We start from the raw sequence: 16278 nt of genomic DNA, 5'->3' as shown, positions 1-16278 counted from the left end.
AGCATCTCATTTTTCATAGATTTTTAAAAGAATCCTTCTTTAGGAAAGGGCAGATTTACTCAAAGTTTAGAATTAATTCACAAGTGTGATTATTTAATGTAAGCATATGGACTTGGTGACTCTGCTGAGACAAAGACTTCAGGTAACTATATTCTTGCAACAAATGAGATTCTAATTTCAAACATTTTTCAAATGCAAATCAGGCCCCCATGTGTCATTTTGATGATTTTTTGAGGCATTAATGCAACAGAGTTAGTATTCCTCAATGATCCCCAAAGTCACGCCTTTGCTAAGGATATTTCTCTTCTTGATTATTTTGAACCTGCCAACACAGTCTCTAACCTTCATACAGACAATGACTGATCTCCAAATGACCTATTATTATCTTAAACCAACCTCATTTTAAAGCCACAAAAAAGAAAAATTAAATAGTGCATTAACATTTCGTATCAGTGAAGCAGACTTTTTTGTGCATGAAGTAGTTCTATCCATCTGTGGACAAGTCCATCTTTTGTTTTTCCCTGTGTTTATATGTTACATTTTTGAAGGTACTGGTGGAGCCTCTATACAGTGGATTGGTTCCCTAAAAAGGAAGAAAGTATGTACATATTATTACATGGTTTTAATATATCTGAATAATTTTATTGTACAGTATAAATTAGAAGAAGAGAGTCAGGCTCAAGGTTGGAAGCCATTTGAATAATTTTGATTAATTTCATATATTCAATATATTCATATATAATTTCATATATTATTTTAGCATTTAAAAAGTTATACCTCTTTATTTAAATTTTTAATATGCAAAACCAGTGCCATATATGTATCATAAAAATCTGACCCTGTTTGGAAACACACTAATTTACGGATAGAAAACCAGACTTTGGCTGTTTTCTTCACTGCTATTTTACTAGAGTTGAAAACAGTGCCTAGCCAACAGCAGGCACTCAGTATTTACTGAATGAATAGAATGAACCATATGGTGGCCCCAAAGTGAAATATAAAGTAAAAATGGGAAAAGTGCACTTGTAGAAGCATACAAAGATGGATGACATAGTATCAGCCTTTAAGAGATGTATTGCTGGTGAGAGGTATCACACAGGGTACAAATAATCTTGCTAAAATGAGATCAAAATTCAGGAGAAACATCTAGCCAGTATTGGGAGAAGCCTAGGACAGTGAACACCTGCTCTGGAGAGTGAAAGAATTAGGTAGCATGTGCTTCCTAGAGAATAGCAGTGTGTGAAGCAGAGAGTCACCAGGACTGATGTGTGGGATACTGGGCTCATGATGGAGTCCAGGTCCCAGCGCAGGTCAGGCAAGATGGCTTTGCCTTTGGGGAAGTGCAGAGGATTTATGCCAATGTCTGGATAATTCAGCTGTGCTCTTTAAGGTGTAGATGTGCTTCTATGTGCCATCACCAGGACCAGAAGGAGCCAGGTTCTGTAAGCGTTTAAAGAAATACCAAGCTTGATCCTCCAATTTCTCTCCATTGGTTGAATTGCTCCAGGCAGGCACCTGTGTAAGGTGCAGTTTCTTATCGCCCACTTTCCAAGGTTTACTGTAATAGACTCTGGGTCTAACGTTCTCTCTTGTCTTAGCAAGAGAGCAGGACGCACCCTGACAGTTGACCACACAGGCTTTGATGTCAGACACCCCAGGTTCAAACCCAGCTCTACCACATGACCTCAGTTAAGCAATTCTGAGTCTTGGTATCCTCGTTTACATGAGGGATTACAATGTGTTTACTTCATCCATAAAGTATACTTTGGCACAGTCCCTGACACATATTCAGTGCTCAATAAATGCCGTGTAATATTAGTTCTTATTTCTACCTCTTCCTCAATTTGGAATTTCATTTTCTTTAGGTTTGGGGGAGGGTTATAAAGATATTTTCCCCTGGAAGCTTTCACATTTAGCATTTCCAACCCCACTTCTGCTTGTGTATGCAGTCTAGGTATCACCTCTGACCTTCCAAATTACTTAATCTTATATTTTGGTCTCTTTATCCTACACATTGTAAAGATGGTAGCAAGTTCTACGTATAGATTTCGAACACAGCTGTATTTGCTTTCCCAGAACATTTCTCTCTGTCAGTTCTCAGAAGAACTGAATAAAATTGAAAAACATTCCTGGGCCTTCCACTTGTTGCCCTTGCATTTGCCAGAGTGTCTTTATTGTGAGGAGGAATCACACCTACACTCACTTCTATGTTGCCCAGAGCCAGTAACCTGACCTCTGACTGAGTAACATGTTACCTTTGTTTATGTGCCTTTAGAAAGAGATGCTATCTCAGTCATGAGCACTAATAGAAAACAGCCTCCTTAAAGGTGGATGATGAATGAAGGCCAAGTCACCATACTCCTCTACTCTTAAAGTCACTCTGGATAATTCTGAGAACCTTCCAGTCATTATTTAGTCCTGCTGCCATAAGAACCTGGAATTTGGAGAGTGAAGGGCCACTAATATAGTGTTAAGTGCAGGTAGAGTCTTGTTTGGAAACAAAGATCATGTATGAATTCTATTAAGTTTTAAAGACTACAACTATTAAGTTTAAGTTGGTTACAGAAAAATAAAGGACTCAATCAAAGAGGAAAAGTGGCAAAATAAGTGCAGGTTAGGGATGCCAAGTCCTGGAGGAAGAGGAAGACTTAGGGAAGAGAAAATATACTCTGAAAGAGTAAGTGGGCTGCAAGTAAGGCCAGCTTAGATCTTCATAGGACCAGGAACTCTTTTGTGAACCTCATCCCATGCCATGTCAAACATATTAAAATGCATCCACATTCCACACTAAGTATAATTTATTGCACTATAAAGGTGACTTAAGTTACAATTAAATGAATACATGATATTATTTAGTAAACATTTAGATGACTATTAATTTTGATTGCAGTTTTCATTCTGTATTTTTAAGCAACTGTATTCAGGGGGTGTCTTACAAACCTAATTGTAGGGCTTGGGCATGATGGCTGAAGCAGACCTCACCATAGCAAGAGTGAAAGGTGGGATTTGAAAGGTGGAGAAGCAGCAAGTACATATTGCTGGGAAGCAGTTGTGTTTCCTGCCCTCAGCTGAAGATCAAGACTCAGGACAATAAGTTCAAAAAAAAGTAAGTTCAGAAAAAAGTACGGCAATGTGTAGTACTGCCTCCTCTAGGCCATGCAGGTGGCAACTTTCCTACAGGTTTCCAGCTAAGATACAGCCTTGGCTCTCCATTTCAGCTGAATCCCTTCACTGTTTAGACAAGGTTGGGTTTTCCCCCAACGATCTGGGGTGACCAGGCTGATTTCCCCAAAAGTCTGGGAGTGCTAATTTAGGCTGAGGATTTTGTAAATGCAGTGGCATATTTCTGGAGTTTGAAAAAGTGGTAATAAGAAAGCTCTTTGTCATGACCCACAGCTCTCTTAATGATTGCCTAACTGCCAAATGCAGACCTGATTTGCTTAGCACAGTACAAAATCAATCCATGACTGCAAGAAATGTCAGACTGAACATTTTTTCCCTCTAGTTAATGACTTGTCATCCTAGAAAAAAATGTCTAATCAAAGATGAATTTAAATATCTTCCCTTTGTGTTTTCATAAAAATATGGATGGGGAGGTTATTTTTAAAAGTATAATAAAAGGTAACCTTTCTTTATGGTTATGATGAAATGTTTCAAGAGGCAAGAAACTAAGCTCTTTCTTGTCTTGAGCTCTGTCACCTTTAGAGTCCAATAGAGGCCTATGGGTCAGGAAATCCAGCCCTCCCCTATGACCAGTCAAGTTCAGTTCTTCAGGAAGAAATGGTTTTTAGATTAAAAATGGAATCAAACTGAGGAACCCAAAATGAATGCACTGAACAACATATTTTTATTTTCAATAGGATATATTAGTGAAATTTGAATTGAATTATTTGAATTAAACCTCTTTTGCATCCAAGTGAATAATTATTACTCAGTTATTATCTAGTCAAGAACATCAAACAGTTGTTATTCAAAGAAACTCAGTTTAACTGGGGAATAATATTTTTCATTTATGATTTTATCTGTTTAATGCATATTTTTGTTCCATTTTACATGAAGAAACAATAAAAATCAGCATTTGAATGTCAGTCATGTTCTTCCTCCTGAGGGAACACAATGCATGTTTTGGGGAAATTAACTGTTAATTAAAATGTTATTTTAAAGATATTAATCATTTGTCAGTACTCATACCTTTGTATGAGAACATTAAAATGTGCTGGTTAGTAGACACACATCACATAATTGCTCAAGTGCTTGTTTGTAGAACACCTGCTTATTATTTTTAGGAGGGTCAAGGCTGTGGTTGGGAGAAAGCTGCAGTTAGGATTTCAGCTCCACCATGGACCAAAACGTTTGGGAAGTCCCTTAACTTCTCTGAGCCTCCGTTCACTTACATTCAAAATGGGATTATTAAGACTGCTTCACAGGACTGGTGTTGTTCAACCAACTACTGCTATTTGGTTGAACAAAAGAAAGAGGAAAAGAAGAGGAAAAAGAAGAGGAAAGCTATATGACAAACCTCTATAGATCCATCACCCAGATTCAACAATGATCAAGATTTTGCCACACCTGCTCCACTATCCCCTTCCCTCTTAATGTGGATTTTTCTTAAAGTTTATTTTGAGAGACAGAGACAGACAGACAGACAGAGAGTCCCAAGCAGACCCCATGCTGTCAGCACAGAGCCTGACAGGGGCCTCAATCCCACAAATTGTGAGATCATGACCTGAACCAAAATCAAGAGCCAGATGCTCAACCGACAGAGCCACCCAGGTGGCCCCACTATCCCCTTCACTCTTTTGGCTAAATTATTTCAAAGCAAACCTAATCTTCATTTCCTTTCATTTCAAAATATGGATATTTTCTAGCAAAGTCATCATCCCATCATCTTACCTAATCAAATTAATCATAATTCCTTGCTATTATTCTAATACCAAGTCTACATTATCCTCCTTCCGGGTGTCCAAGAAATGTATTTTTACAGTTGGACTGTTCAAATCAGGATCAAAACAAGATCCACGTATTGAGTTTGGTTGTTGTGTGTAAAGGTATTTTTAATACGAAGATGAAGTAGCTGAAAATTTTTGTTGTCCACTGTCTTGTGCTGTATCTTAGCATTACTTCAAAATAAGCAACCCTCATCAAGACAAATTTATCCAAAACAGAAATTGCATTTGCTTTAAGAATTGAGGATACCACTATATAATTAAAGGGAAAAAACTGTGTTAACATCAACTTATTTGGGCAGATGAACACAAAACAGCATTGTGTTTGCCTGTATTATCTCCAGTGAAATCACTGTTTTTAGAATCAGCAATGTAAGATAATTGCTATTAGATAGCTGGGCACACCATTAGAAATAGAAAGATGAAATTAAAACCATGAAATTATTCCTATGTCCCTCTAGAAATGTAATTATCTCTCCTGTGGAAAAGAAACACAGAAAATTGGAGTCCTGTTTTCTGTTTGTCTAATGTGAAGAGGAGACACATAAATTATATGCATTGAGTACACATATTTAAAGGTTGACACTTCTTAGGTATTTTTCAGGTAGTTGTTTAAAATTTGTTATTGAGAAGAACTAACTGAATGATATTTTAAAAATCTTCTCAGTTTGGCATTGTAAGCTATTATAAGTAATGAGTATTTCTATAGAAATTGGCATGACCTGTCATATTGCTCATGAACATTATTCTATTGGCTATAACACAACTGATCTATGGAAGTGTTTAAATACAGCCCCTATATCCCATTCACAATTGCACAAAAAACCATAAAATACCTAGGAATAAACCTAACCAATGATACAAGAGATCTGTATGATGAAAACTATAGAAAACTTATGAAGGAAATTGAAGAAGACACAAAGAAATGGAAAAACATTCCATGCTCATGGATAGGAAGAATAAATATAGTTAAGATGTCATTACTACCTAAAGCACTCTACACATTCAATGCAATTCCAATCAAAATTGCACCAGCATACTTCTCAAAACTAGAACAAACTATCCAAAAATTTGTATGGAACCACAAAAGACCCCGAATAGCCAAAGTAATACTGAAAAATAAAACCAAAACGGGAGGTATCACCATCCCAGACTTTAGCCTCTACTACAAAGCTTTCATCATTAAGACAGTATGGTATTGGCACAAAAACAGACACATAGACCAATGGAACAGAATTGAGAACTCAGAAGTGGACCCAAAAGTATACAGCCAACTGATCTTTGACAAAGCAGGAAAGAATATCCAATGGAAAAAGACAGCCTTTTTAACAGATGGTGTTGGGAGAATTGGACAGCAACATGCAGAAGAATGAAACTAGATCATTTTCTCACACCATGCACAAAAATAAACTCAAAATGGATAAAGGACCTGAACGTGAGACAGGAAACTATCAACACCCTAGAGGAGAAAGCAGGAAACAACCTCCTTGACCTCCACCGCAGCAACTTCTTACTTGACATATCCCCAAAAGCAAGGGAATCAAGAGCAAAAATAAATGATTGGGACCTCATCAAGATTAAAAGCTTCTGCACAGCCAAGGAAACAACCCAGAAAATTAATAGGCAACCAACGGAATGGGAAAAGATAGTTGCAAATGACATATCAGATAAAGGGTTAATATCCAGAATCTATAAGGAAATCACCAAACTACACGCCCGAAAAACAAACAACCCAGTGAAGAAATGGGCAGAAGATATGAACAGACACTTCTCCAAAGAGGACATCCAGATGGCCAACAGACACATGAAAGGATGCTCAGCATCCCTCGTCATCGGGGAAATACAAATCAAAACCACACTGAGATACCACCTCACGCCAGTCAGAGTGGCTAAAATGAGCAAATCAGAGAACTCTAGATGCTGGCGAGGATGTGGAGAAACGGGCACCCTCCTCCACTGTTGGTGGGAATGTAAACGGGTACAGCCCCTCTGGAAAACAGTGTGGAGGTTCCTCAGGAAACTAACAATAGAACTCCCTTATGACCCAGGAATAGCACTGCTAGGAATTTACCCAAGGGATACAGAAATGCTGATGCATAGGAGCACATGTACCCCAATGTTCATAGCAGCACTCTCCACAATAGCTAAAACATGGAAAGAGCCTAAGTGTCCATCAACGGACGAATGGATCAAGAAGATGTGGTTTATCTATACTATGGAATACTACATGGCAATGAGAAACAATGAAATCTGGCCATGTGTGGCAACATGGATGGACCCTGAGGGTGTTATGCTGAGCGAAATAAGTCAGGCAGAGAAGGACAAATACCATATGTTTGCACGTATAGGAGGATTAGGAGGAACTTGACGGAGGAACAAGGGGGAGAAGAAGGGTGCAAATGGTGGGGGAAAGGGAGAGAGGCAAACCATGAGAGACTCTTGAATGCTGACAAAAACTGAGGACTGATGGATGTGGGGGGGAGGGGGTGATGGGCATGGAGGAGGACACTCGTGGGGATGAGCACTGAGTGTTATGTGGAAACTAATTTGACAATAAACTATTTGTAAAAAATAAATAAATAAATAAATACAGCACCTATACTTTATTAAGAGGGGCCTGAATGATCCTCCTGGTGGTAATGATTAAATGTATCTCCTTGATGTCCTTAAACTGTATATAAGGAGTTCCATGAAACTCTTCAGAGTGGGGGAAATCCCTACTGCACTGAGAGACAAATGCATGCTATGAGCTCTATCTGGGTTCCAGATAGCTATCTAGGTTCCTTCAAAGCTGTTAGGGACATGGTGAGAGGTTAGGGAAAGAATCAGTGAAATCACTCTCTTTTAGAGCAGAAGAAAGCTGACACCCATTTCTTTCATGAGTCACTTTCTCCCGGAGACAAGGGATAGCCCCCAAGTGTTTACGTACCGTTTGCCACTTGGCCTTAGACCGTTCTGCCTCAAATTTGGCAACTTCTTTACGATCATGAAATGACACCAACAGCTTCCAAATGCACAGTAGGACAACCCCAATGAGAAGAATAGCCAGTGAAACCCCCAACATGATCATGGGAATGTTTGGGGGCTTTGGGCAGTCTGTGGAAACAAAGAAAATTATATTAAGAAGATAGTATAATCTTGTGAGGTAGAGAAAACGTTTCTCATTAAATTTTCCAACTATGCTTTTTCTCCAGTAGAGGGTAAATTGTAACAAGTTTTGTTTTGATGAATTAAAAAAATGAGTTACTTGTTGAAGGATAGCACTATTCCTATGCAGTAGATCAAAAGATAAAGTTTGGTTATTTCAAGCAAACAGATATATACTTGAATTGCTGACTCAAAAAGAGTTAGAATCCAAGAAAGAGGATCAGTACACACAACATATAAAAGACCATGAAAAAGACCATCGTTTAATTACTAAAAATGGTCTCTTCTGGATAGGATAGAGTAGAAATGAAATGTATATGTGTGCACACATTCACACACATATACACACGATACTACATTTTTATGGATTTCCTTGAAACATGAACTGTCTAGGAGATTATATTCAAAATTACATAAAACCCGCTCCCTGAGAAGTTTACTACTTGCTGCTGCCTCTTTTTTTAAAATCAAAGACAATGATGGCTATTAGTTTTATTTTAACACTAATGTAGTGCTCTGGTGTCCTGAAAAGTTCCTGGACTGGGGTCAGGAGAGGTGGGTTCAATACCCATCTGATGTAGCTGTCTGAAATCCATCAAGTCCTTCAATCTCTCTGGGTTCCGGGACCCTCATCCAGCAAACAAAGGTGTAGTTCTTCAATGTTCCCTTAACTTCCCTGAGGATAAGATTGAGCTCAGGTGCTTATGCTTATTAAACCCACAGCTTCCAGGGGGGCGCCTGGGTGACTCAGCCAGCTAAGCTAAGCGTCTGACTTCTGCTTAGGTCATGATCTCTCAGTTGGTGAGTTCCAGCCCTCCGTTGGGCTCTGTGCTAACAGCTTAGAGCCTGGAGCCTACTTCAGATTCTGTGTCTCCCTCTATCTCTCTCTGCCCCTCCCCTGCTCACGCTCTATCTCTGTCTCTCAAAAATAAATAACAATGTTTAAAAATTTAATAAAAAAACAAACCCATTGCCTCCTAGAGCCCTTCCCAGCGATTCTGACTCAGTGCCTCTTAGTGGAGCCACAGATTTCTTTATTACTAGCAGTATCGCAAGTGATTCTTATCACAAGGGAAGTTTGGGAAACTAGACTTTCCGTATAGTTCTTTCAACTTGAACATTTTATGAAATGTTATTTTGACTCTATTGATGATATTAATATAATTTCACAATTACACAGTGCCTTCCCTCATTGACAGCAGAATGACTAATAATTCTTGCAATATGCCTGAGAGATGATACATTTCTTAATGAAACATTATAATTAAGCTCTCCCCTTGCTTTCATGAGGAAAAAAATCTCACATAAAAATTATCATTAAGTATCTCCCTCCCTCTGCCTCAGAAGTGAGGCAAATCTGAGATATCTGGGGGAGGAAATGAATCATGCTTAGTTTATCCTAACTCTTATTGCTTTTAGATATTCAATTAGGAGAGTCATACACACAGAATGGGTGATGCTGCTTTAAAGGTAAGGATCTATAGCTGATCTGAATTTGAGCAGGACTAATGGCCCCACAACAGCATGATGCCTGGCCTCAGACACTGTTGTTCCTTGGGCAAAAAACCAGGTAAGGAGATTTTGCAGAAATAAGTAAAGGAGCTAATGAAATGGCTACTCCAGTATGAAGATCTAATGACTTTCTAGCAGAGCAAATGAACCAGGGCTGCTTCTAAAACGTTAGCAACACTCCTGCAAAGAAACTGGCAGGCATGTGTCAGTAAGAATATGCACTGGCTGTGTCTTTCATGACGAAATGTCTGGGGTGGGACATAGCATGCTCTTGCTGAAAGCAAGATGAAGCTTACTAAGACCCTGTTGCCAGAATGTGAATTAGGAGGGCTCTCCGGTAGAGAATAAATAAAGGAGGAACAGCCATGGCCTGGCAGAGAAAATTTTTTAAGAACTCAGAGTCATTGTACATTTATACATTGAGAATGCATTATACCTTGAGAAATTATACATTTCTCAAGAAAAGATTTCAGCCCATGTATCAGGGCAGGTATTACACAATAGAAATCCCCACTGTTTATACTCTCATTATTTCCTGAAACGCTCAGACTAAAGACATATTTCTATGTGGGAGAAGAGGGCCATCTCCACCACAGTGTGCAGTGTTGCCTGTCGAGTCCTGGCCACTGCCACCTAATTCTAAGGTCCTGGGTTCCCAGTACTGCCAATCTTTTAGCTCTGTCACATGCAGCTAACTGAACATGGAAACGTGACTTTTCTGAATTAGGTGGTGTGGTAAGTACAAAATACACACTGATTGTGAAGACTTAGTATGGAAAAAATGAACCATCTCAATAATTATTGTATTGATTACATGCTAAATGACAATATTCCGGATAGACCAGATTAAATTAAACATGACTAAAATTCATTGCACCAGATTTTGACTTTTTAGTGAGGTTACTAGAAAATTTTAAGTTACATACTTCTGTTGGTGTTGATCTAACATATTTTTGGGAGCCAAGTATTTATTATGATCATACAGCCAGTGGGAGGCAGTATAGCACAGTAGTTAGGAGCCTGGGCTCTTGGCCAGACTGCCAGAATTCCCTAACCAGCGCTGGTACTTAATTGCTGCAAGACCTAACACACCTTTTAACTTTTTCTGCTTCAATTTCCTTATCTGTAAAATGGAAATAATAGCAATACTTGCTTTATATGGTTGTTACATTGAGGGGGCTAAAAGAATTAATGCACGTAAAGCATATAGAACAATACCTGGCAAAAGGCATTAGTAAAGGCTCAATAAATGACAGCTGCTATTTTTATTCTTATTCTTATTCTTTTATTCTTATTCTTATTCCTATTCCTATTCCTACAAATACAGTCTTCTTCCTCTTCTATTCTCAAGACTTCAAGGACCTGGACCATCCATGTTGGAAACTGTGGGTATAACATTCACATCCGCATCCCTGCCAGGAAGGCTCCCAAATGTCATTTTTTAAAATTTAATGTTTATTTATTTTTTTGAAGGAGAGAGACAGAGCATGAGCAGGCCAGGGGGAGAGAGAGAGGGAAACACAGAATCCGAAGCAGGCTCCAGACTCTGAGCTGTCAGCACAGAACCTGACACGGCGCTCAAACTCACAAATTGTGAGATCATGACCTGAGCCGAAGTTGGATGCTTAACTGACTGAGCCACCCAGACGCCCCCAGCCCCCCAATGTCATTTCTTGACTGTGGCTTTTATAAATGTGGCTTTTATACTCTGAAAGTTCTTCCAGATGTAAGAAAAATGAGCAAAGCTCTCCCTACATCCACACACACTGATGGTGACTGTTCACTTGGTTTCTTTTAAACCTTGTTTGTAGGACTGTCGAAATCCTTAGACTCCACTTCCTCCTTCTATCCTTGCCTCTGATCTATGGCCATGGGATTCTCTGGTCTTACAGTTGTGAGAAGAGCCTGCAGATTCCCGGACAGGCTCTGCTCTTAGGGCCTCTGTAAGTTTAGGGCCTACCCAGGAACAGGAATATTTTCCAGGGAGAAGCATCTTTGGAACTGTCAGGTGACTTCTGTTAAGCCTCAAGGAGGTAATTTTCCCCTCACTTTTCCCTACTACAAAAGCATAGGGAGAATAAAAAGCCTTAATAAAAAGTCATCAGGGAGTCTGAGTACTTTCAGAAGGACGGCATGTTTATGTGCCACTCGGATTGTGTGGAAGCACACACAAAAAAAAAAACCCCAACAGTTTGGTAATGAGGAGACATTTGTCAGCCAAAGGCATGTTCTCCTCTCTCTCTCTCCTCCCCAGCCCCCCTCCCCCCCCACATACTCAAAATAAAACTCAAACCTACAGATACAAAAGCCCCTGAATTAAAAACAATTCTGGAAGTTCATTTTTGTTGTTTGAAACTAGTTTTTCCAATGGAATCAATATTATATTTCAGGAGAACTTGCTAAAGCCACTGCCATGGTTACAAATAGAGGATTGGGGGTATAGTTCAAAAATCTGGCTTTATAAAACACATAATGAGGAGGCAAGTTTTTTGTACTATTCTTCCTTGTGGAGCAGAATTCACCTTAAATTTCCTTAACTAATGGCCTCTGCAAAGCATTTTATATATGCATTTCAAAGAGGTTGATTCATATGAGATTTTCAAGAGCAAGTCTCCAGGTGCACTCTGCCCACCTGAGCTTCAAGGCCAAGGTCACAATCTTGATACAAGATGTGTGATACCCTTGTATCTTGTATTGTGTTGACTTCTACCTCCCATTGACCTTCAACACTATACTGTGATATTTTTCTAATCATGTTTTCTTGGTTGGTTTATAGTTTCTTGAAATTACTTTTTGGTTACTTTGGTATTGCTTTGGCTTTTACACACTTTAGTGATGGCAGTTTGATATTCTTGGTTTCAAATTTGGGACTTAATATTTTGTCAACACAATGATAAGCAAGTGCACACAACAAAATACATCTGCCTGCTAGCCTGTCCTTAGCTGTTGTTTGGGGCAGAACTTAGGCTCCAAGCTTTTGAGGGGAGAAGGAGGAGGTTGCTGACAAGAGCTGGAGAGATCTGATTTAATGCAGCTGTCATTTCTGCCAGAAAGATTTAGGAACACATCATTAATTGAAGACAGAAAAGGTGAGGCACTTGTGAATATCTAAGAATGCAACCAGGGAGGTTTTGAAGCCATCTGTAGCAGAGTAGTGTTAAAATGCAGAGTTCGGGGCCACACATCACACATGCAGACTCAGAATGCAGGCATTTTAGCAAGCTCCTCAGGTGAGTCTGATACTAAAATTTAAAACTTCTCAACAAAAGTATCTTTTCCAGTATTTTCTATTTAATATAAACTTCTCTGTGTGATTTTTGAGATTTTTACTTGAGAGCTTCCCAAGTCCTGAGCAAACTCCATGAGTTGGTATGTTGAAAATCTAAGAAGCTATGGACCCTGACTTTCTTTGGGGCTCACTTCCTTCTTCACTTCCTCTTTCATGTCTTTTCTGACTCAATGACCCATTATTGTAGGTTATGAATTGGTACATGTTTTATATGCATTATTCCATTTAATCTTTGAGTCAACCCTTAGAAGAAGGTACTATTAGGGGCGCCTGGGTGGCTTAGTCGGTTAAGCGTCCGACTTTCGCTTAGGTCATGATCTCGCGGTTCGTGGGTTCGAGCCCCGCGTCGGGCTCTGTGCTGACTGCCAGCTCTGAGCCTGGAGCCTGTTTCAGAGTCTGTCACTCCCTCTCTCTCTGACCCTCCCCTGCTCACGCTGTCTCTCTCTCTCTCCTAGAAATAAATAAAAAACATTTAAAAAAAAAAAAAAAAAAAAAAAAGAAGAAGGTACTATTATTATTCCCATTTTACAGATGAAGAGAAACTCAGAGGCAAGTATCTTCCAGAATGTCAAGCAGCTATTAAGTGGTAGAGCAGGATTTGAGCCAAGATTTGCCTGATGAAAATCTCATCCTTTTAGACTATTATGCTTCTCCCTGTTGGCCTTTCTTAAAGATATATCTTTTGCTTACATTGCATTTAATCAGTCCATCTTTCTACAAACCATCAGCCAGCTTTTGGGGAGATGATGATTGGTACAAATATACTCCTCTTGTTTTGTAGTCTAAGTAACAGACATTGGAACATATCAAACCTTTCAACAAGTATATTTCAATCCCTGGGAAAGTAGAAGCACTCCATCAAAATTCTGGAAATGTCTTTCCTGGAAAGCTACCCAAAGTGGTTGTTTCTTCCTCTCCCACATAGTATCACTTACCATTGACAATGGAAGGTATGCCACCCACCTCTCTCATTGATGCTGTGAATGATGGTTTTCCCTTCATTATCTGTAGTTATTAGGAATGTAATAAGACATTCATTTTCTCCTTGCAGAGAACAGGGAACAGAACTATCCTTTGAAAAATCTGCAGATAAAGGAGTCATTCATTAGATTAAATGAGATTCCAAAAGAGATTATTTTTAAAGCAAAGTGGTATTGAGTTTTAATATGCAAATAGGAATTTTCAACATTGCGGAATAGGAATAAAAAGACATAGGATTTTTACCACCACTGAGGTTTTAGTTTCTATTCATGTTCCAGAAGAGTTCCAGGTGTGGTCAATCAGGACTGACCATCAAATGCACTTGTCAAACTGATGGGGAAAGGATTTCAATAGACTGAAAGTACTTGAAGGCAGCCTACTTGTCTTGGGATAGAATGGCCTTGATTGTGGCAATGAGAGGGCTGTATGTTCCTCTTGGCTGTGAGCATCTGGGAGGAAGCCTAGATTACATTTCAGAAAAAGACTGCACAGCCCAAACTGATACTGATACTTCTAAAGGGGCCTTTCCCACAGTCAAGTTGATGGTCATGTATTGTCACAACAGTAAATATAAATTAATGTCAGGAAATGGACATTGAAGTGTTATATGCTCAGGGACCAGTAGGAGGAGAGTAAACCCCAGATTAAAAGGGACACAGTTGAGCTTGCCTACTATTCAGTATAGCCCATTTGTTAGTTAAAAAAAACAAACATAATCCATTTTTGTTCAAATCTTTTTCAAATAGAATTTTATTGAGCTTATTCAAGAGGCAGAAAATGAATTCCATTATAGAAACTGAAAATATAGTAAAATGGTCAATCCACAATGTTAGTACCATTTATCAGAAGTTTTAGAGGTTTGGCACCTATGCCAAAATTATGTAGCATTTTCCAAATTAAAAAAAAATCTTGCTTAAAATTCCCCTATCTTCTAAGTTGGATTGCAATGATATTGTTTTTTGATACAAATGATATAAAAACTTTTTTCAGAAATCTGTAAATGGAACAACTGTTTGCTTTTAACCTAAAATTTTGACATATGATCCAAAATTAGTATATGACACATTGAGTCAGAATATTGGGGACATTCCAAGATAACCGTAGATATACTCTTGCTAGACCTATAATTTTTCTCATTACCTTAAAAATAAGTTTTAATAAAACAGAATCTATATGTGTTCCTCATATTCTAACAAAGTAAATAATACGCTATTTTTTGTTCAACAATGCTGTAGCCACAGAAAGGAAGATATTAAGTTGGTTTAGCATTTGATTTATAAGATAAAATCCTCATGTCAGGGTCTATAAGAAGAATGTCTGTATTATCTATGAAAAAAAGGAATGAGTAAAACATTTAGCATTATTAATAGGATTTCAGATGATAAATTTAAGTGGAAAAAAATTGCTTTTGAATCCATTAGAAGCATCTATTTACATAAGAATATCAAGAAATCTAATTATAAATCATTCTCATCTGGGTCATTCCAATGTTTATGATCTTGTAAATCACCTGAGAGTTTTTAAAATAAGGATTCCAGAGACCCATCCTGGCTATCTGATTCCAGACGTTGGTGGTATGCACAGGAGGGTGTAGTTTAGTGAGTTGTTTAACAATATTTTTTAAAAAGGTGATCTGATTTAGATCTTCGAGAACCTCCAGGCAACAGTGGATTTTTTTGTTGTTTGTGTAATTTTGTGTGTTATTGGATGCAATAGCCCTGCATGTATAATTCATACTTTGGTCACTTTTAGATGGCCTTTACCACATGTCCTCCTGCCAGACCACTCCAATTAACTAGAATTCATGAAGTCTTGGAGAATATGCTTTTTCAAGGTGGAGAATGCATTTTTTTTCTCCCTCTCTCCCTCTCTGCCATGACAGTGCACACCCACTGTGTTCCTCCCAAGCTTACTTAATGGAACATTTTATTCTCAGGTAGAAAATATGTGGATAGCTTATAATACTCTTTTCAGTAATATTAATCCTGCTTTTTTATTTTCTTTTAAAGAGCTACACTGAAGCACAGGGAGGCTTAATTTACTTCACCAGGATTATTTAAGTTTTAATGGAACTGTTAATATGACCTTTGCGTCATGACTCCCTTCTTGTTTTAATTACTTCACCACTCCTTTTCATGACTGTTATGACTCTAGATTTAGCCAGTTTTGTAGTGTTTGGGTATTAAAATGGTATTATTGAATGTGCAATGAAAGGGTCCAGCTTGGGCTAGAGATTTGCATAATTAGCTGCTAAGGTTTTCTTTTGTTGTTCATTAAGAAATGGACCTTTCTTTTTGACTCTCCTTTATGAGTGCCAGCAGTGCTGCTCTAGAATAATACAGTGATATAAAGTCTTGGGGAGTCCATGAAATTATACTTAGAAAAGAAAGAAATGTGAGAATG

At 38.4% G+C, this 16278-nt stretch overlaps 1 protein-coding gene across 2 annotated transcripts in view; it reads right to left on the bottom strand.

The window, feature by feature from the left end:
- Positions 1 to 484: 484 nt before the first annotated feature.
- The window catches only part of ITGB6 (integrin subunit beta 6), a 77401-nt gene continuing 61607 nt past the window's right edge, over positions 485 to 16278 (bottom strand). For both annotated transcript variants that reach the window (XM_039237547.1, XM_039237548.1), the window contains 3 exons: positions 13858 to 13977; positions 7876 to 8042; positions 485 to 583 (listed from right to left, as the gene is read on the bottom strand). In XM_039237547.1, coding sequence (XP_039093478.1) covers positions 485 to 583; positions 7876 to 8042; positions 13858 to 13977 — 386 coding nt within the window. The remainder of the gene's footprint in view (positions 584 to 7875; positions 8043 to 13857; positions 13978 to 16278) is intronic.

The sequence above is a fragment of the Hyaena hyaena genome, unplaced genomic scaffold (genome assembly GCF_003009895.1).
Source record: "Hyaena hyaena isolate Hyena2069 unplaced genomic scaffold, ASM300989v1 scaffold_126, whole genome shotgun sequence".
In the NCBI taxonomy this organism is placed as follows: Eukaryota; Metazoa; Chordata; class Mammalia; order Carnivora; family Hyaenidae; genus Hyaena; species Hyaena hyaena.
Note: the sequence above shows the minus strand (reverse complement) of the source record. Positions and strands in the feature narration are given on the sequence as shown.